Below are 19,713 nucleotides of genomic sequence, written 5' to 3'. Positions count from 1 at the left end.
CTAGGGCTATCTTTGATAGTGCAACCAATAGCCAGGGCAATAACCAAAACAGAAGCAAAGCCTGAGAAAGAGGGAAAAAAGGAGATGGCAGACAGAATGGACAGAGACTGAAAGTAGAAGTGGGAAAATAGAAAGAACGACCGTGATAAACAAAGGAAGGACCCCGGTTTGGAGTCCGTGCTCGGAGCTATGGCTTTTTTCTTCTTTTGTTGGCGGTTTCCACAAGTTGGTTGCCCAACGGGCTTGGCTTCACTTATCTTTCCTTTTTGCTCTGGTTTCATTTATTTTGTCTTCCAGGGCTCAGGCGTCTTTCCTGAGCACCCCAACCTTCTGGGCTAGGCTTACAATGGCCTTGCACATGGCATCAACATCGGCTCTTGCGATGGGTATGCGGTGGTCTCCGTCCCATTCAATCAGCTGAGCCGATCCCGGCTCCGAGTACAGCTCTAGCAGTCGCTGATGCCGAATCAGCCCTGGGTCTTTTAGGCCGTGGATATGGATCGTTGGTATTCTAATCAGATGATCACTTCGTTCGAGCATCATAATATCTTCATCATCGCTGGTAACGGGCTTGTTTGGCCATGCATTAAATGAAAACCCAAGTTTGTCAGCCGTGTCGATGCCGGGTGGGGCCTGGATTCGCATATCGAGGCTGACTGGGGGCGCAGCGCCGGCCATTAACACTCCGAAGCGAAAGTTCCACGGCGTGGCGGCACGCCCCAAGGTCTCTCGCAGGGCTTGCTGTGTGAACAGTATGCTACTGGCCATTTTGGACCCCTGGCTGAAGCCAAACACGCCGACCCAAGGGCCTGTACCGGCATCAGTATCCATAGCTACCTTCAGGGCGTTCTGAATGCGGCTGCACGCTTCGTGTGGGCTGATCTCCGGATGTTCGGGCAGCCAGCGAAGCCAGCGCCTGAACGGGGCATATTTGCCGTAAACTTCGAGAACGCCATTGTGGGGCGGACATTCAAATGGGGCTTCCGCAAAGACTAGGCGGAAGTGGGCGGACAGTTTAGTGATAAAAGAACGGGCTTGTATGCGGAAGACCTCAGCATTGCCGCCCCCACCATGCAGGAATAGGATGCGAGGCAGAGCTAGATCGTGGGGGATTTCTTTGGCGACAGTCATTGTAGACGAGAGAGGCCGTTGCTACGAAAGGTACTCGTTGTTTATTGCTATGCCTCCTTAGTAAAGCAGGTAGGTTCCTTCGTAGGCCAAAGCTCCTATTTTGTTGTCGTTAGGCTGGCTGCTGGGTTGTTCGGGGGGTCGGAAATGTTGAAAGCGCGAGCTTTGCTGCCTGCCTTGCAACACGGGCCTTTTGATTAGCGAGCGAGCACTTGTTGATACTCAATGCGTGGTGATGAAGCCTAGCCAAGAGAAGAGAACAGGCCAAGAAAGCATTGACAACAAGATCTGATCTGGACGCTGACTGTTTGGCTATCCTTTTGTCTCGCTTTGCGATCGTCTTGGTTTTTATTTCCTGCTGGCGGATGGGAGAAAATGTCTTTGTGGCTGGGCTGGCTAGTCAGGACAAAGGAAGTCCGGAGCCCGCCAATATAATGCCCGGTTGCTGTGGTTGTCGGATGATTTAAGACGGCTCTGCTAATCAGCTAGAAAGTACGAGGGACGCCCTATAGACACAAGCCCTGAAGCCGCCGACAAGCCCGCTGTTCATGCATAGCAGTGCCATTAAGTTGCCGGTAAACCCACTGTAAGGCACGAGGAGCTCTATAGACTAGACTAACAACAGCTGTAACATAGAGCCTTAATTGGGCATCTATCTTTCATGTATGTAACCAGCCGATTAATGCTACGCTACCATAGCTCGGCCTCCCCTCCACGAAAAATGCCCAAGAGTTCTACAGGCCACCATCCAAGCTCTAGGTTGCAAATATTCTCTTGCCAACTTATACACCCCCAACTTACCGCGAAAGTCCATGATAGCATGACGGCCCAAAAGCACAGTAACCTAGTAGACTGTCGGCAAGCAACCCTAACACAACCCTGACCCTGTATTTGCTGCCTAAGCACTGCCCTGCTCAAAGCTGAGGATGAAGGAGGCAGCTCGTCGGCCACGCCACACTCGGCGTCATCATAAGCCACATTTATGTAAACGCATTTAGACAACGTCAACGTCATGCGCTTGCTTATGAGTGAGATAAATAAGTGAAGTAGGCACCACCTGGACCATAAAACTTCTCTATTCTCAATCATTCATCTGCAACCACACAATCACACAAACAAACAGCCCAATTTCAAAATGACCGATTCACATGCTTCAAAGGCTGCTGAAGCTGGCGTCCCTTACTATCCTCCTCCCCCACCAGGCCCGCCGGCCCAGCCACACGACCAGACTCAAGCCCCTGCTGAGTCTTCTTACCCGCCTATCCCTGCCTATGTTCCCGCAGAGGCTGCCAAACAGGAAGCACTGCAGAGCCATCCGCCTTATTCCAGTGATTCCAAAGCAGAGCACAGCGCCCAAGTCCCGGCTTATTCTACTACTGGCCCGGCAACTTTCTCACACCCTAATGATAAGCCCCTTCCGGATTCCCAAGTGCCGCCTGTAACACCTATTGCTCACACAGATTCCGAAGAAGCTGCAGCAGCCAAAGGCTCTGCGTTCTCAAAATGGGGCAAGAAGCTGCAGCAGTACGGAGAGAAAGCGGCTCTGCCAATCAACAACCTTACTAATAAGATGGGCATGCAGAGTTTCCTGCCTATGGCCATGGATAGAGAGTGTGATAAAGCCGCCGATATTATTACTAGCTTCACTAGTAAGTTGAACGCCCTAATACGCCTATCATCTGGCACCGCAATGTCTAAATTCACTAACACTCTCATAGAGGACGGAGTCGAGGTTGACAAGCCTGTCACTAGCCCCGGTGGCAAGCCCACCAAAGAGAAGAGTAAATCTATGATCAAGATCCCACCCAAGGTTATCGCCAATGCCGTTGGCATTGTGGTCTTTACTGCTGTGCGCGCCGGCTTTCAGATTGCGGGAACTACTGGCTCTGGAGTGCTAGTTGCTCGTCTGGCTGATGGCTCCTGGAGCCCACCATCTGGCGTGCAGGTAGCTTCGCTCGGAGGCGGTTTCCTTATGGGCGTTGAAGTGTACGATTGCGTGCTAGTTATCAACAACCCAGCCGCCCTTGCTGCATTCCTGCGTACCCGTGTGAGCCTAGGCCCTGAGGTTGCTGTTGCTGCTGGTCCGTATGGCGTTGGAGGCGGTGCACATGTGGGAGCCGGTGCTGGATCGCGCGGTGAAAAAGGGTCTGAGCATTTGAATACCAGTGCGAAGCATGCTGCTGAGGAAAGCCCCAATCTTGCGGGCACCACTCAAGTGCCGCCTGTGGATATACCCGCTACAGGCACCACAGCAACTCCTTCCGGTGCAGCTACGCTAAAGCCCGCAGACAAGAAACATAAGCGGACCAGCAGTGGCGCACTAAAGCCGGTGTTTTCATATGTCAAGAGCAAGGGTTTCTATGCTGGAGCGCAAGTCGATGGCACGGTCATTGTCGAGCGCAAGGAAGCCAATGCGGCGTTTTACGGCGGGCCAATTGGCGTGGAAAGAATCATTCGGGGCGAGGTTGAGGTGAAGGCAGGAACAAGTGCCACAGTTCAAAAGCTTACCTGGCCTACAGGTGGACTAAGACTGCTGGAGGCACTCAACAAAGCCGACGTTGGCGCAGCGGCTGCAAGGACAACAGAAGCTACTCCAGCTCCAGCGCCAGTAGCAAGAGAAAGCCCACCCCCACCGTTCCAGGACACAGGTGCGGCATATCCAAAGGACGAAAAGGTGCCGTACAACTAGATGAGGAAAGAGAAATAAGGTCTCGGAGCAGAGGGAACCAACATGTGTAGCATTAGTTGTGGTTGATAAAAACTTTTAATCTTCTCCAGGGTCGCACAAATCTCAAGGTGCAGCGCCTATATAGCAACATTATCATTGGTGCTATGTATTTAGGGTCTAGGGTTTAAATGTGGGTTAGGTACGAGTAGTCCCACCCCCACTTGTCTTCGTACCACCAATTAGCGTTGAGCTGGCGAGACCACCAAGGGAGATGCAGCTCATCGTCATCGATAATTTTGTTTCCTTTTTCCCTAATTTATTCTTGACATTTGCGCCCTATTTTTGCTACTCGATTGAAATGCTTTCATCATGACCAGGTAAGAGAGCCACCGCTAGCCAGGGGACAAAAAAGTCTGTGGACAGTCCAAAATCCGCTTGTGCCAGCCTTCCTCCTAAGCTAACTTTCTCGATTCGGCCTGATCTCCCTCATCGCAGCAATCTCAGCTCTCCAAATGCCCTCATTGTCCCGTTTCGCGCAGGCGCTACGGCGTCCTACTCCGACGCCATTTGCCAGTATATAAATACGCAATATGACCAGCACCCCGATATGTTTCGCAAGGATCTTCAGGCCATTGATGCACTACGTCGAGAGGCTGTGACAGTGCGTGAACCCCATGTATCGGGCATTACCAAGCTGCAGGCATATGCTGCGCAGATTGTGTGGATCGGGGGCAAGTTTCCGATTGATGTAAGTACTGCTAGCAAAATGAGCCGCGCATCCTCAGCAGGTGGCAGTCTTTTGTGGCCTCCCCTTTTATTCAAGCCATCTCCCTCCTCAACCACCTCATCTAACAGTGCGTCTCTCTCCCATTTCTAGATCGGCGTTAACTTCCCCTGGTATCCGGCCTTTGGCTGCAATTCGGATCGGCCGGTAGTCCGCAATAACCTCAAATACGAACTTCTCAATGTCCTCTATAACCTTGCTGCTCTCTACTGCCACCTTGCCGACTCAACCTCCCGGGGCACACCCGAGGGACTCAAGACCGCTGCCAGCTACTTTAGTCAAGCTGCTGGTGTTCTTGCGCATATGCGAACCGAGATCCTTCCCGGCCTTCGCATGTCTGACCCCCCGGAGGACATGGACAACGTGACTCTCGAAGCTCTGACACAGTTGTGTCTGGCCGAAGCCCAGGAATGCTTCTGGCAGAAGGCTGTGACAGATGGCTACAAAGACGCCGTCATTTCAAAGCTTGCAATCCGTGTGTCTGACCTATACGGCGAGGCTGCCAGCGCCAGCATGAAAAGCAATGCCATAAGCTCGCAGTGGATCCACCATATGAGCGCAAAGCAGCACCATTTTGCGGCGGCGGCTCAGTACAGAATGGCTTGTGACTGCCTAGAAAAGCGGCGCTACGGCGAGGAAGTGGCTCGCTTAAAGGAAGCGCTGGCATGTGTGAACGACGGTTTGCGAGAGACAAAGGGCGGCTACGTCAGCAAGACAGTAACGCGGGATCTCAGCGGGCTGAAGGGCAGAATTGATGAGAACCTCAAGCGGGCGGAGAAAGACAACGACATCATCTACCTGCGTAAGTACTCAGCTTCAGTCCTTTGTTAACGACAGACTCGTGCTAACTCGTGATATAGAGCCTGTGCCGACCCGGATTGAACTGAAGCCTCTAGACCGTGTTAATATGGCAACACTCAAATGCCCACAGGAGGTCTCGAGCCCATGTAATTTCCTCGGGGAAGATTCCGAGTTTGGCCCGCCGCTGTTTAGCAAGCTGGTTCCCTTTGCCGTTCATCTTGCCGTGTCAATCTACGAGGAACGCCGTGACCGGCTTGTCAACAACGACATCGTTCAACCACTTGACCGCCTTTCCGAGGCCCTTAATGCAACCCTAGACTCGCTTGGGCTTCCCGGATCACTCCAAGCACTAGAAAAGCCGCTAGGACTCCCGCCAAGCCTTATCCAACGAGCCGAAGAAGTGCGGCAGGCCAACGCCCTACACCGCGTGGAAAATAGCTTCCGAGACATTGATAAACTAGTCGCTGCAGACTTGAAGACTTTTGAAGAGGGCAAGCAAATTCTCATGCGAGAGGAGGAAGAGGACAAGCGCATGCGTAACACATACCGCGATATGTGGACACGGCCTGGGAGTCGGGAAGATGAACAAGGCAAAAAGCTATGGACGCAGATGGGCGAGATTGACAACTATTTCAAAATAAGCCTCCCCAGCGACAAGCTTGTACGGTCCAAGTACGCCATGATCAAGCCACAGTTACAGCTGCTTTCAGGCAGCGATCGAGCCCTGCTAGACTATGTGCCATCTAGCCGCCGTACCGACGTACCTGAGGGCCTTCGAACGGTCCTAGCACGCTTACGTAGCACGTACAACGACGTGCAAAGGCTCCAATCGCGGCGACGCAAAAAGATAGACATGATCCGCGAAAAGGCGCGGAGCGATAATGTGCGTAGTGCCATTAGCCGTGAGGCAACACGTCTTGAGCGGGCCTATCCAGGAGTCAGCCTTGATGCGGCTAGCTTTGACGAGTGGCTGGAAAGCCGCTTGGACACTATGTACGAAGCAGAGCTAGCGGCTCTAGCAGCGGATGAAGACGAGCAGAATCACGTTCTAGGCGAACTATCCCGTGTGCATCGCGAGTTTGAGAGCCAAAAGCGCGTTGTTGGGGACCGTGGCGGCCGCGAACGCGAAGAAGTCTTGCAGAAGTTGAATACGGCATATGACAAGTACAAGGAGCTGTTGGAAAATGCTGAGGACGGCCGCAAGTTTTACAATGATCTGAGCAAGATTGTCGGTGCACGTTTCCGTGACTGTGCTAAAGTGTGGGCCAATAACCGGCGACTGGATGCGCAGAGCCTTGAAGAGTAAGTCTGAGCGTGGACTTTAATGTTCTGCAACTTGCTAACCGCTTAACCTGTTTCCTTTTTTTTAGAGAGATTCTCCTGCCGCCTCTTGAACGCACGAGGATCAGCTCCCCGCCAGCGCAGCTAGAGCAACAGCAACAATACCATACCCATGCGAGGCAACAAAGCCACTCCCACTCCCACACTCATTCCCATTCTCACTCCGTATCCACACCTGCATCACATCGGGACTCAGGGCTCATTGCTGAGCCCGACATAGTACACGAAGTTTCGATTCTAGAGGGTCCGTCGTTTTTAATTTCGCAGCAGCTCGAGGCCCAGCAGGACTCAGAGTCAGACCATGAGCAGCACCAGCAGCAAAATCAACACCCAGAGCAGCACAATCCCGCGATCTATCACGACTCTGCTCCTGTCTCGCCGTCTGTGGTCCGTCCCACACCATCAGTGCCACAATCGCAACCACAGTCGCAACCACAGTCGCAACCACAGTCGCAGCCACAATCGCCAGCTCAGGTGTTTGCTCCAAAGCCCAGTCTCCCAGCCCCAACCCAAGCCCAGCCAGCCCAGAGCCAACCACAGCCACCCTCAGCTGCACCTGCTCCGCGCGTCCCCTCAGCCACCATGTGGACTCCCGATATGGGCATCAACTTCTCTAGTCTGCCGACACCACCCACCGCATCGCCAGCTCCCGGGGCCGCCGGTCAGCGACTTGGCCAGCAACAGGATGGGGCGAAAAGGACCGTATGGGATCCCAGTGCGGGGATCCGGTTTGGGTGAGGGTAGAGAAACCGGATGAGTAAGGGTAGCAGACGGCCCATTAGCTATCAGTGTTATAGTGTCTGTAGGGATCTACTATGTAGGCGTATAAATATAGGCTCGTAAAATAAAAATGTTTTTTTGCTAAACTGCTCCTAAACATCAACATGCGAAAGACAAACAAACAACAGGTTCTCGAAGAAAATTCTGGTTCTAACTATGTACTAAAGCTATATACAAGACAAGATGCGCCAGACCGGTAGGCTGGGGACAGTGCCGCCTCGATCTGAAAAAAGATAATGATAAAAAATAAAGAAAAAAAAAAGAAAAGAAAAGAAAAGAAAAGAAAAGAAGAACAAGTCTATCGCGGAATGGATCTAAAGCTCTAGTCCCTGGCAGAGTAGACACAAAAGGCACACAGCCACAATCACGCAGACAACACCCTCACCCTTCCTCCCCGGCTCAGCATTGCCTTTCTCTATGACTCGCTGGCCTTCTTCGTCGCCTTCGTCCGCAGCTTCATCAGTCCAAAGACCAATGCATACGACGAGCAGACAAAGAGCCCCACAATGCCGGTATCGCGCCATCCGTACGAGAACTCCTTCAGGTTCAGAGTGTCGAGGTACTGGTCACCCGAGCGGAACTGGCACACGCGGCAGGCCTCGGTGGCATTAGGGTTCAGCAGGTTGGCGCTACTGCCGGGGCCCTGCAAGTAACTCTGCAGGAATTCGGCACATGTCTGGCCTGCGGACGCGGCCGAATCAGGCAGGTTGAAGATGGCCAGCTCGGATTCCTTGCAATTCACTACCTTGCCATCAAGGGCGAACACACTCATGGAGCCGATCACGTAATTGAAAGGGTCGAGGTAGTACACCCAGTACCGCCAGAACTTCTGCAGCGACGAGTACGGCACAAGCACACCGCAGAAGTACACCATGTTACTGATAATAACAGGGTTAAGCAGCGAGGCAAAGACGGTGTTGGGCGCATAGGCAGCAATGAACTGACCGATACCAGTGTAGAGGAACTCGTAGAGAATCATGACCACAAACGTGCCACCAGCACGGTTAGCAGCCGAGGGGAAACCGACGGTCCAGTAGAAGGCGACAAAGTAGAGGAAACCCGAGATAACGAGGTACGGAAGCTCCGAGACAATCAACCCGGTCACAAAGGGAGCCCAGTGATAGATCTTGGCCTTCTTCTCACGCACCTCGAAGATATCACGGCGACCAATGAAGAGTGGCTGCAGTTGGGCAATCACACCAGGCGCCACGAAGCAGAAGTTGAAGATGGCGAAGATGGCATTTTGCAGGTCAGCGGTGCTGTCACCAATCTTCCAGAATGTGAAACCGTTGAACAGACCAGACATCAGATGCAGCATGAACTTGTTCATGACATAGTCAGTGTTGCGGTATAGCGAGGTGTTCATGCGTTGCGTAACCAGGCGTGTCTGCGTCGACATTGAAACCGCGAATTCGTGCCCATCGTCAACCGTGCCAGGGGGCTTGGCAGCAGCTGTCTCGATCAGCATGTCCAGTTTCTCCATGGTAGCTACACGTTCAGGTGAATCCAGCCACAGTTGGTTCCAGTCCTGACCATGACCCATACTGCCAGAAACCACATCAATCATGAACTCAGCGGGGTTAGCACCGGCTGGGCAGTCAACGCCGTGACGAGTAAAGTATTCAACCATAGTAGCACCGTTGGGGCCGATGGGACCCTGGTACACCGTCTTACCACCGCGCGTGAGAAGGAGGAGCGTGTCGAACTGAGCAAACAACTGAGCACTGGGCTGGTGGATGGTGCACAGAACGGCTTGGCCGGCAGCAGTCAGCTTGCGGAGGAAACGAAGTGTGTTGTAGGCGGACTGGCCGTCAAGACCAGACGTCGGCTCGTCGAGGAAGATCAGAATGCTCGGCTTGGCCACCAGCTCAACACCAATGCTGACACGCTTGCGCTGCTCAATAGATAAACCAGCGCCAGGCTCACCAATAAGGAAATGCTCAAGCTCACGTAGCTCCAGAAGGTCCAGTACAGTGTCAACATAGGCCAGCTTCTCATGGTCGGGTGTGTTGCGGTTCTGACGCATCAAAGCAGAGAACTCCAGAGCTTCACGCACAGTGGTTAGCGGCTCATGCACATCGAACTGCTCACAGTAACCGGCAGAACGCTGGAACGAGACAGGGAGTTCACGGCCATCGACCAACACAGAGCCTGTAATCACACCAGCGGTTTTACGCTGAGCCAAAACATCCATCAGAGTCGTCTTTCCAGCGCCACTAGTTCCCATGAGCGCACCAAGGGTTCCGGGCTCAACCCAGCCAGAAACCTCGTCTAGCAACTTGCGTGGGCCATCAGGGGTGCTGACAGTGTATGACAGATCTTTCCAAGTAAAGACGGAGGTGTTGCGGAGGAGGTTGTCAGGGTCAGTGTCGGTAATATCGCCGCTAATCTGGCCGTCAACGACAGTTTCAGACTGGCTGTGATCGCGCTGGGACTCCTTATCATCGTTGGCTTCAGGAGAGCTGAGAGGGCCATTGAGAGCAATCTTTTCACGTGGAATCAGATGAATACCGCCGCTAATGTGCGACTTCCAGTTCATGGTGCAGTAAATGGTCATGCCAACGAAAAGAGCACTCCAAGCCCAGAGAATGCCAAAGTTGCGCCAGATATTCTTGTGCTGGTACGACATGGCCGCCAAGTACTGGTCACCAGTGAGTGTTGTTGAGCCAGCCTGAGCACCACGGATACCCGTGCAAGAACCGACGTTGGTGCCCGCATACTCAGGACCAGAAGGAACCAGGTTGCTTCCAACACATTGAATAACGTCGCCGTGGAATTCATTAGCAAGGAGAGCTTCGAAGGAGTAGGACAGTGGGTTAATCCAATACATCCAAACGAACCAGGGGTGCATGTCTAGATTGTGTGAGTTTGTGTTAGTTCCAAAAGAGGCTTAGCGTGGTTGCTGACTAAGCAATACAGGGTAAGACAAAAGGCTGGCAGTTGTCAAGGTCCCCACATAAAAGAAGCAACGAGTTAAAAGTGGGACCAACTTACCAGGTTTGGGAATCATGAAACCAGCATATGTCGAGACCATTGAGATAATAAAACCAGAAACCTTAGAAGCAGCATCAAAAGTAGGGAAGGCAGCACCACAAAGACGGAAGAAGGCGGTCATGCAAAAGGCAGTGACGTAAATTAGAGCCCAGTGGGTAAAGTAAGCGCCCGCCGTATCTTTCAAACCGGCCATAAAGTATACAATAATACTGAACGTTGTGACCTGCATGGCCATTACGGGGATATCAGCGACAATCTGCGCAATGCAGAAGGCGGCGGGGTGGTACATAGCAAACTCCTTGTGCTTGGCCAAAATAGACCGGCCAGAAAATGTGCTCAGAGTCTCGCCCATGGCCACAAGGCAGTGATACAACATAGACCAGAAGAGCACACCGCCCTTGATGAAGAGACCACTAGAGTCCGCCTTGGCATCATACCAGACGGATCCTGAAACCAGAGCCTGAACCAGCGTTGCACCATGCTTCATGATTAGACTTTGCTTGTCACCCCAAATCAGCTGCAGCTCGCGCTTGACCAGAGCTGCGACCTGCTGCTGGAACGAAACCGTCAGGATAGAGTCAGCAGGCAGCCCACGCTTGGCCTTGCGTGCGACGACATTCTCGCGGAACTTAGCTGTGTCAGTGCGTGCTGTCTCGCTGTCCGCAAAGGCGTGCGCCTCGGCGTCCATGCGCTTCTTGAGATCGCTAGCAGCATAGATCTTAGCAAGCTCGGCGCCCGTGCGTGGGAAAGTAGCCTGGGCTTCCTTGCGAACCTTGCGCTCAGTTGGCACACTGACACCAGTCAGGAAGTCACCAATGTTGGCACCTTCGGCACAAATAAAGCCCAAATTTTCCATGTAAGCACGGGCATCGGAAGCAGGGCCGTAGTAGATGTTTTCACCATGTTCCAGAACCAGGGTCTTGTCGAACAGGTCGAAAATACCGTTACTAGCCTGGTACAGAGTGACAATGGTGGTCAGGCCGAGGATGTCGGTCATGGCACGCAGAGCCTTAATCAGGGCCAGGGCCGACGACGCGTCCAGACCACGGGTGGAGTTATCCCAGCAGTACACGCTGGCAGAGGTTGTGAGAACCTCGGCGACCGAAACACGCTTACGCTGGCCACCAGACACACCGCGAATGTACTCGTTTCCGACAGCAGTATTAATGGTGTCTTCAATGTCAAGAATACGCAGCAGGTAGCGGCTAGCAATGTTACGGTCCTCAGCGCTGGACTCAGGCAGCTTCATGCGGTGAGCGAAGTCCATGGTCTGGGCAACGCTCAGCGAGGGGAAGAAGAGCTCGTCTTCGGTGTTCATGACAATCTCGCCGCGGAATTTTTCGGCTTCCTTCTCGTCCATGTTGCCAAAACGCACTTTGCCCTGGATATCGGAGTAGCCGTGGCGGCGATTGGCCAGCAGGTTCAGCAGGGTAGTGCAGCCGGCGCCGGGCCGGCCAAGCACAAGAATCATTTCACCCGGCTTGACGCAGCCAGTGAGGTGCGAGAGAATGGTCTTTTGTTTAGCACCCGGGCCGGATGGCTCAGGGGCTCTCTTGGGATAGAACTGAGACAGGACATTTTCGCTGACTTGAACACCACCTGCAACACCGAGAACAGTGAGATCGACAAAGGATACACCCAGATTGCGAGGGGCTTCGGAGGCGAGGTACTCGCGAACGACGGTAGATTCAGATTCGGAAGGTGGTCTCCCCGGGGGAGACTTTTCGGCGTCAGCCATTGTAGCAAAGGGGAAGAGATAGATTATTAAGGGAAGAGTTGAGTTGAGGGGTATGAAGAAAAATTAACAAGGAAAAAAAACGAGGTGGAAGATGCTATAAAAGAGAGAATTGAGGAGAAAGTAAAGGGCCTTTCTGTCTGTGTTCTAGTCGATGATGAGACCGACAAAACACTGAGAACGGAAAACTTGCTGCTGGAGAACAATCAGCAAAAAAGAAAGTGGGAAGACGATGCAGATGTAGATATAAGCAGTCCAGTTCGTGAGTTATGCATGCGTGTTTGATTTGTGATCAAAGCCGCAGCCCTTGGCCAGGAACAGGGAGGACACAAAAGACACGCCCCCCCCCCCCCCCCACGCCCCCTCCCCCGGTTAAGTTTACAAGGGCACACTAGGCTAAGGCTTAGGCACGCCATCAAAGAGTTTGCAAATTGCCATCAGGACAGGACATACATAATACGCCGTCGCCGCGGGCGAACCTTTGGGGAGGGAGGAGAAGGAGAAGAAAAGAGAGCGTAACTAGCCCCCTTCTACACCGTTCCAGCCGGACGCTTCATTGGCCAAGCAAGACAATAGAGCAGTCGAAGTCAGCATAGCTAGAGGCCAACCAGAAACCAGTCAGATACCAGCCAAGACCAGCCAGAGACCAACTAGCCAGCAGCCAAAGCAGAGGACAGCTAGTACCACCACAAAAGCAGCACTGAGGACTGCATAACTCCCAGGGCCTCAGAAAAAAGCTAAAAAAAATTTAAAAAAAATAAAGAATAATAATAATAAAAACGAAGAACTTGCTCACTGCAAACAACTTCCTTTCGATGCCTTCGTTCCAGCCGTAGGCCCAATCTCAAGCCCGAGGGCTTTCTTCCCTCGCCCTTTCGCCCCCAATGAAGGCAGAAACAGAGCTTACACAAGATGGCTATGAGTCGGTAACGGCATCAAACAGGAATCAGTATATCTGAAAAGAGAGAAAAGAGACAACAAGAAGATCCTGACTCAAAGAGACAGCGGTAGTCGGCAACTATTTCTCCGTTGTACCTCATAGTCGGAATGTCGGTACCGATGCTTATATTTAAAGTTGGAGGGGAGATTCAAAAATTTGCCTTGCCCTTTAATAGGGAAGGCGGTGAAGGAAAGTCAGATGCGGCCCCACTTCTGACGTTGATGGTTATTCTGCCACAAGGGAGCAAAGGACGCTGAGACACACAGAAGCAGAAACACAACAAAATAGCATTGGCTCTCGTTCGCGTTCTTTGGACGATCTATCACCAATCTCCCACCTTCGCGTGGCTTTTGCATTCTTTGCTGGCTTTCACGCGTTCCTGTATCCCCTTTGCATGGGCATGCCTAAAATAAAAGCGGGGCATTTTCTACTCGGCTCAGAGCGCATAAGTATCACTCCGCTGAAGAATAGCAAAAGCGACCTGAACATGATGATTATCTATCACAATGCTCAGCCTGGCGGAATTCCGGTGATAAATCTCATACCACACCCCCAGTGTATCCCCTCTCCGCTCGTGCACAAGTCTGAGTGACGTACACAAGGGTTTTGACCAAATAGGGTTGCGTTCTCGAACAGGCGCTCTCTCTCTCTCCTTATCTCCGTCGCGTTAATGCCATGCGTGATAATCTTCTCCTCCACTGCACAACATAGCTGTAGCTAATGGGCGAGAAGCGGACATCAGCAAGGGCAGAATCGGGGAAGTCTGCCACATTAGGCCGCTTCTAACAAAACCCATGCAGGATTCCTCCGTCTTACCATATCCCTATGCTGTGTCTACGTTGTCCCAGTCGAAGTTGAGGTTCCTTCTTCTCTTTCTCTGTTCATATTTTTGTTTTTGCATCGCTGAATTGGATTATTAGGCCCTCTGTCTTCTCTTGTCTCTCCAGCTTCGTTGGCTTCTAATCTGTTTGCGTGACTGGCCTCGTGGAATATGGGCCGTTAAATGCCTTGAACTTATCGTGAAGCACATGAGTTTGCCCTTCCATTTGTCATCAGGACGCTACTAAAAACACCGACGTGACTTGTAGTCATCCTTAGGAGGGAGGGGGTGTGGTTCTTTTCCTTTAGAAGGGCCCCAGAAGGTCTAGCACGCTGCTAGCTTGGTAACCCCTTAACACAAGGTTCCCTCGTCTCGTCGTCTGAAAGCCGCCCATGGAAGATCGGAACTTTAGCCGCCGTTCTGCACTAAAGGGATTCTTCTGCTGGTGTATGTTTGCTGCTCTAGGATTAGTGATATTTGTGGGTTTTTTTCCATTCCCTTCCCTCCTCTCGGTTGCAAGATCCGCCGCTGACAGCCAGCAGGAGAACATAAACTAGCTATATTTATTGTTGTCGGAGAAAAGAGAAGGCTTGTAGGCATTGGAGGAGCTTGGGCTTTGTGTGTCGCTGCTGCTACTGCTGCTATCCTGATTCTCTTAGAAGGCAAAGATACACTAGGCTAAGCTAACTGGGCAAGTCAGCAACCCAGTCTGACTGATCTTTTAACCTATTTTACATCTTATTATTTATTTTTTCATCTGAGGCTGATTTCAAACCTTACTGCTCACACGGATTGGCCTCGTATCAAAGCTAATCCAGCAACTCACACGGACGCTGCAAAGCAAAGTCTCCCTGACGTCTGCTTTGTAATTGCCTGCCGCATATCGGCCTCTGGGTAAACAAACAACAGCACAGCGGAAGGCAAACAGGCAAGACACCGGTGTATAGTGCTTCCGAGCCCTGTGACCCAGACACGGGCAACTAGCCATAAATACAATCAAAATACTGTTTGGTGTTTAATATCGTACTTGTACGCTCGCACACAAAATGTTGTGGAACTGTATCCCGGTGGTTCACTTAATAGCCGCCGAAAGAAAGTAGACGAAACACAGACTCTTTGATTCCAATCCGGCCTAGAGATACGCCGCATGTTAACTGGAATCACAAAAAAAGTACCTCTTCGTTCGCCCCTTCCCCGGATTACAAGATGAATACCGAAGTGAGGCGGAGCTTGTTTATCAGATGCATAAAAAGCCCCCAATGCCACTAGTAAACCAAATCCGGACAGGGTGGGAAAAAAGGGGAGGGGGATGTCTTGTTTTGTCCCATGAATATCAAAGGCTTTTCTTGTCAAATAACCAGGACCAAATTTGGGGGCGGCGGCTAACTATGAATGCAAGGCTTCGAGGCACGCACACTTCGGCTGTTTCTGATTTTGCAATCCGTCATAATTTGGCAAATATGAAGAAAAACAAAAAAAAAATAGAGGCAAAATCGCGAACCATATGAAGCCCGCAGACCGTAAATCCGGAAGGGGTCTATTCATTCTCGGAATTTATTGGCCGCTCGAAGCTGAAAGTGGTCTTACCCCCCTGTTGTGAGAAGCTGAGGTCTGAGGTTGGGCTGAGCTAAGGAGGTGTAGATAATAGGGTTTGATATCTTTTTGTTTTGCTGTATACCCTAACGTGACAGGGAGCCAGCGGAACTGACAGGCAGTTCTCAGTCGAGCCTTCTTGGTAATGGACGGGGTACCATGCGGGGTGAGTCACTAATTGATTAAATCACATCAACGAATAGCAAGCTGCCTTGCTTGCTGTCCCCTTTTCCTTTCCTCCCCCCTTCCATCACTCATGCGCTACGTTGGAAAATTGTGATCGTTGTTGTTCAGCAAAAAGGGAGTATGAAGAAGGAAATACTCACAAGTAGGATTAACACTGAGAACCGAGCGCCGAGAAAAAGTATATGAAGCTTGGCTGGGAGGAGACGAGGCTCCCCTACAGAATCAGTCTGTATCAGTAGACTAGGAAACCGTTTCAGCTAGAATGCTGGTCAGATATCGGGGCAATAGCAAAATGATGGAGAGGGTTTTTGACCGAGAGTCGGAGGAGAGCGACATAGAAGGGCAAAAATAAGAGGTAAGGAAATGCGACACAATACAAAGAGCAGCTCGATGAAACGCAGAGAGAAGGTGATCTGTGAACTGTAAACGGTAGAAACAGAGAAAATGGGCGATCTTGTAGCAATAAGGCCAGACATGAACGGATTTACAAAAGCCTGCCTTCATATCCAATATCTCTATCACACCGGCACTTTTACCTGGACTGCCAGTTCATAGCCACACATGTTCTCACAGATCCCCATCTGATTCTCTCTCCGAAACGCGATTTATTTTGACGTGACCGTCATAGGCGCTGTTATGCCCTCATATTCGTCATCGTCATCGCTCATGCTGAGATAATCATAAATTTGTTCGTCCACCATCGCCATTCTTAGGGTCGCTTGAGCCACTTGATGCATATTCGAGGGTGACTCTGATGATGACGATGACGAAGAGGAAAAGAAGAGCTGCCACCATTGGGAGGCCTGCCAGGCTATTGGTCGTTGCTACTCGCCGCACAGGTTTCGGGCGCTTGGGCAGCAACATCAGCTGTGCCGACTGACCTGCTCCCCCAGTCCTCCCAGAACAGAAACGAAGACGGGCCGAGCGCCCAATCTTCCGACACACTTTTCAGGACATCGATTTTGCACAGCCAGCGGACGGCGGTAGGGTCGTTTGCAGATCGCGAGCCTGGGCGGGCTGTATCCTGATATTCGGCCTCTCGTGCCGCTTTTGAGGCGCGCATCGTGAGTGGAAGGCGAATCAGACGAGTATCAACATCTTCACTGATGGCTTGGAGTAAGACAGGATCAGAAGAGCGGGGGAAGGAGTAGATCGCAGAGAGGCGGGTATTAATGCATGACGGTAATGTTTATGACGGTGCTGGTGACGATTGAGCGTTGTTTATGGCGAATATTTTGAACTTTGAAAGCCGGTCTGATGGGGAAATCCAGGGATATGCCGTGTAGGCTAGATTTGGAGAAGGCATTAATGTTGATTAACAGTCTTGGAACTGTTGAAAACAAGGCAAAAGCAAGAGCTTGATGATCTTGACCGTCATTGTTCGTGTCTTTGCACTTTTTGGAGCATGAATGCTTTTCTGGCTTCTGCGCCGAAGGCCTAAGGCGCAGTTCTGCAATGCTACTTGCGTTGCGTATTCTAGTTGTGATCAAGCGCAGAAAGAAATGTACATGGACATATTAAATCGAAGAGAAATGGGGAAGTCCTAGAAATCAGCTGTTAGGCTAGCCGTTTTTCTTGCTTAAACTCTGAGCAACAAGGCCACGCAATGAAGCCCTGGCGCCTGTTCGAGATCTGAATTATCAGCTAATAAGCTTGAGTGGCGTTACTTGAGCGAGCGGCTCCTAGTCAATCTGAATAGCTGTAAAAAAAGGCCTTGCTAAGTTCTGAGAGCCCTTTATAGAAGATTGCAAATCATAGGGCGTTTTAGACAAGGGACTTATCAGGACAGCTGGGTCACATCATCGCTGCCAGAACTGGCGATGGAGACTTCCATAAATACCACGAGCGATGGGAACACAACTATGCACTTGGATGTAGGGCTTGCAACCAACCAAAAGAACGAGGCCACTGGCGGACATGCAAGGCACTGCCATCACATACCACAGGGGAGCGTTCACGACAAGGGCAGCCCAGGATGACACAACAAACCCCGAGACAGGACGAGCAACAATGAAGAAGGGGACGGTGAGGATGAAGATGAGCGGGAGGGGGAGAGAGAAGGGATGGGAGGAGACGTTGAGCAGGGCTCTATGGGAAGGTGCTGAGGGAGCTCTACTCCCGGCCGCCGACAAAACAAAAAAAGGATTACACCATGCGACAACAGCCATGCATATGGAAGGACAAGACCGCTGTACTTTTCCGGGACTCCCCGTGCCGAAAGCCAGTAGCCTTGAGACAAGTTTACACGCGGTCGTTGCAGACCACAAATACCAGGTGGCTGACCCTGGGAGCCCCCCCTGGCCTAAGCGCCGGTCCCTAAAACGTCACGGGAGTCGCTCGACATCTAAAACTGCCTGCAACTGCTGACTGCCCAGGAGCTACTGGAAGATAACATCAGGCAGCAACTCCTGTCAACCGTCATATTGCTGCGAAATAACAATAGGTAGACGTAAAACAATACAATGACAATAACAATAGGGCGTTTTAGACATTGCTCTGCCGTGTGTAACGTAAAAAATGCCTATTCAAAAGTTTCCTACTTTGAAAACGTTTATCAAAGTTTGGGAAAGTGTAAGCATGTTAGGGGCAAAACGAAACAGCTTACGAATACGGATGAGATGACGGAGGCTTTGAAGCAGTGTTTGGGCAAAGACACTATGTTGGTTATCAGGCTGGAAGCTGGGCGTATCAGAAAGACCAAGAAACCGGGCGGTCGTGTGCACAGAGGGCGCAAGAAGAGAAGTTGTGTCATGCGGGATCATGGTGGTAGCATCAGCCAATCGAATTATGGCGGCAATCAGACATCACCGACTAAACAAAGCTCACAGTAAATGTGTATTTAGTGAAAAGGGTGGTAGCAGGCTGAGGTGGATATCGAGAGGCCTCTGTCTTGTCTTTTTCCTGTTGTTGGAATTTAAGGATTGAAACATCTCTCGACTGTTACTGGTTAGTTTCTATATATCATTTGGATTCATTAGCATTATTATAGTTTGACGTACTCATACAACTTACTGAATAATCATCTTTATAAAAATGGCTCACTACAAGATTGCAGCCCCCAATCAGTATCTCGCTATCGCGGGAATGGGTATCAGACGATACCAAGATTGCAAAGGCGGTTTGGTTATTCCCATTCCAAAACATAGCCTTGCCGTGTGACGTGGATATATCGCATATCGAGGCCAAGCGTGCCACTGAGAGCTGTGATGAAGATCTTAAGCGCTAAGTCGAGATGAAGCGCAAGGACGCCAAGATGGAGCGCACGCGTGCCGTTGATGTGGCCAAGGAAATCATTCTACGCGAGGTAAAGCAGCAGGCAGCTAATGCCCGGGCATATGAGATTGAAGCTGATGCTCGGAGTAATCTCTCCAAAAGCAAAAAGCTGACAGGGACAATGAGAGCAGCGGAAGCGCCAATGGCCCTGGCATTGACACGATACGCAACGTATACCAGATGTTGCCTCCTTTGATGGCGGCGATCAACGAACAGACTGGAATTACTTTGCCAGAGTGGCAGTTCGGCAGAATGGCGGTAGGGGCGAATGAAATTAACAAGAAGTCCTTAAACAGGCCGGGACCCAACAACCCCGCGCTCTAAAGACTTTTTGCTCCTGCCATTTCTGGCCTTGTATGTGTACTTTGTGTGCTATGAGGCCGCCACTGCTTAGCCCTATCCATCCCACTACTTTCTATTTAATTTGATATTTCTTTTTTCCTCTTTTTCTTACCCTTTGTTTCTTTTTCTCAGCTGGGATCTCCGTCAAGTCTTTAACCTCTGTTCTGTTTTTTGTCTTGTCGTTATGTATGAATCATTATACTAGGATAACTCTCAATAGTATGTTTTATAACCCCCAAAAAACACTCTATCTAATTATCGTCATCGCGCGAACCGTTCCCACAGCTAGTCATTAAACATCCGCCGCCTCTCTTTGGCCGCTTGACAT

General features: G+C 51.1%; 5 protein-coding genes across 5 annotated transcripts; 2 read left to right on the top strand and 3 right to left on the bottom strand.

The window, feature by feature from the left end:
* Window positions 1-300: 300 nt before the first annotated feature.
* HOO65_050146 (putative esterase) lies at window positions 301-1,131 on the bottom strand (the record flags this gene model as incomplete). Its single annotated transcript, XM_071000791.1, has 1 exon — window positions 301-1,131. The coding sequence occupies one exon, from the start codon at window positions 1,129-1,131 to the stop codon at window positions 301-303; it is 831 nt and encodes a 276-aa protein (XP_070858205.1).
* A 1,132-nt stretch (window positions 1,132-2,263) lies between these two features.
* On the top strand, window positions 2,264-3,817 carry HOO65_050145 (LAS seventeen-binding protein; the record flags this gene model as incomplete). The annotated part of the gene is made up of 2 exons (XM_071003343.1): window positions 2,264-2,777; window positions 2,847-3,817. The coding sequence occupies 2 exons, from the start codon at window positions 2,264-2,266 to the stop codon at window positions 3,815-3,817; spliced, it is 1,485 nt and encodes a 494-aa protein (XP_070858204.1).
* A 348-nt stretch (window positions 3,818-4,165) lies between these two features.
* Window positions 4,166-7,460, top strand: HOO65_050144 (BRO1-like domain-containing protein; the record flags this gene model as incomplete). The annotated part of the gene is made up of 5 exons (XM_071003148.1): window positions 4,166-4,173; window positions 4,220-4,544; window positions 4,674-5,382; window positions 5,441-6,683; window positions 6,752-7,460. The coding sequence occupies 5 exons, from the start codon at window positions 4,166-4,168 to the stop codon at window positions 7,458-7,460; spliced, it is 2,994 nt and encodes a 997-aa protein (XP_070858203.1).
* A 457-nt stretch (window positions 7,461-7,917) lies between these two features.
* Window positions 7,918-12,234, bottom strand: HOO65_050143 (ABC transporter ATP-binding protein/permease PDR18; the record flags this gene model as incomplete). Its single annotated transcript, XM_071003094.1, has 2 exons — window positions 7,918-10,355; window positions 10,497-12,234. The coding sequence occupies 2 exons, from the start codon at window positions 12,232-12,234 to the stop codon at window positions 7,918-7,920; spliced, it is 4,176 nt and encodes a 1,391-aa protein (XP_070858202.1).
* Window positions 12,235-16,581: 4,347 nt separating this feature from the next.
* On the bottom strand, window positions 16,582-16,833 carry HOO65_050142 (uncharacterized protein; the record flags this gene model as incomplete). The annotated part of the gene is made up of 1 exon (XM_071000790.1): window positions 16,582-16,833. The coding sequence occupies one exon, from the start codon at window positions 16,831-16,833 to the stop codon at window positions 16,582-16,584; it is 252 nt and encodes an 83-aa protein (XP_070858201.1).
* Between the last annotated feature and the right edge of the window lie 2,880 nt (window positions 16,834-19,713).

This window comes from Ceratocystis lukuohia (genome assembly GCF_044167205.1).
Source record: "Ceratocystis lukuohia strain C4212 chromosome Unknown Supercontig5_pilon, whole genome shotgun sequence".
Classification (NCBI taxonomy): domain Eukaryota; kingdom Fungi; phylum Ascomycota; class Sordariomycetes; order Microascales; family Ceratocystidaceae; genus Ceratocystis; species Ceratocystis lukuohia.
The sequence above is the reverse complement of the archived record's forward strand: the minus strand, read 5'-3'. Positions and strand labels throughout refer to the sequence as shown.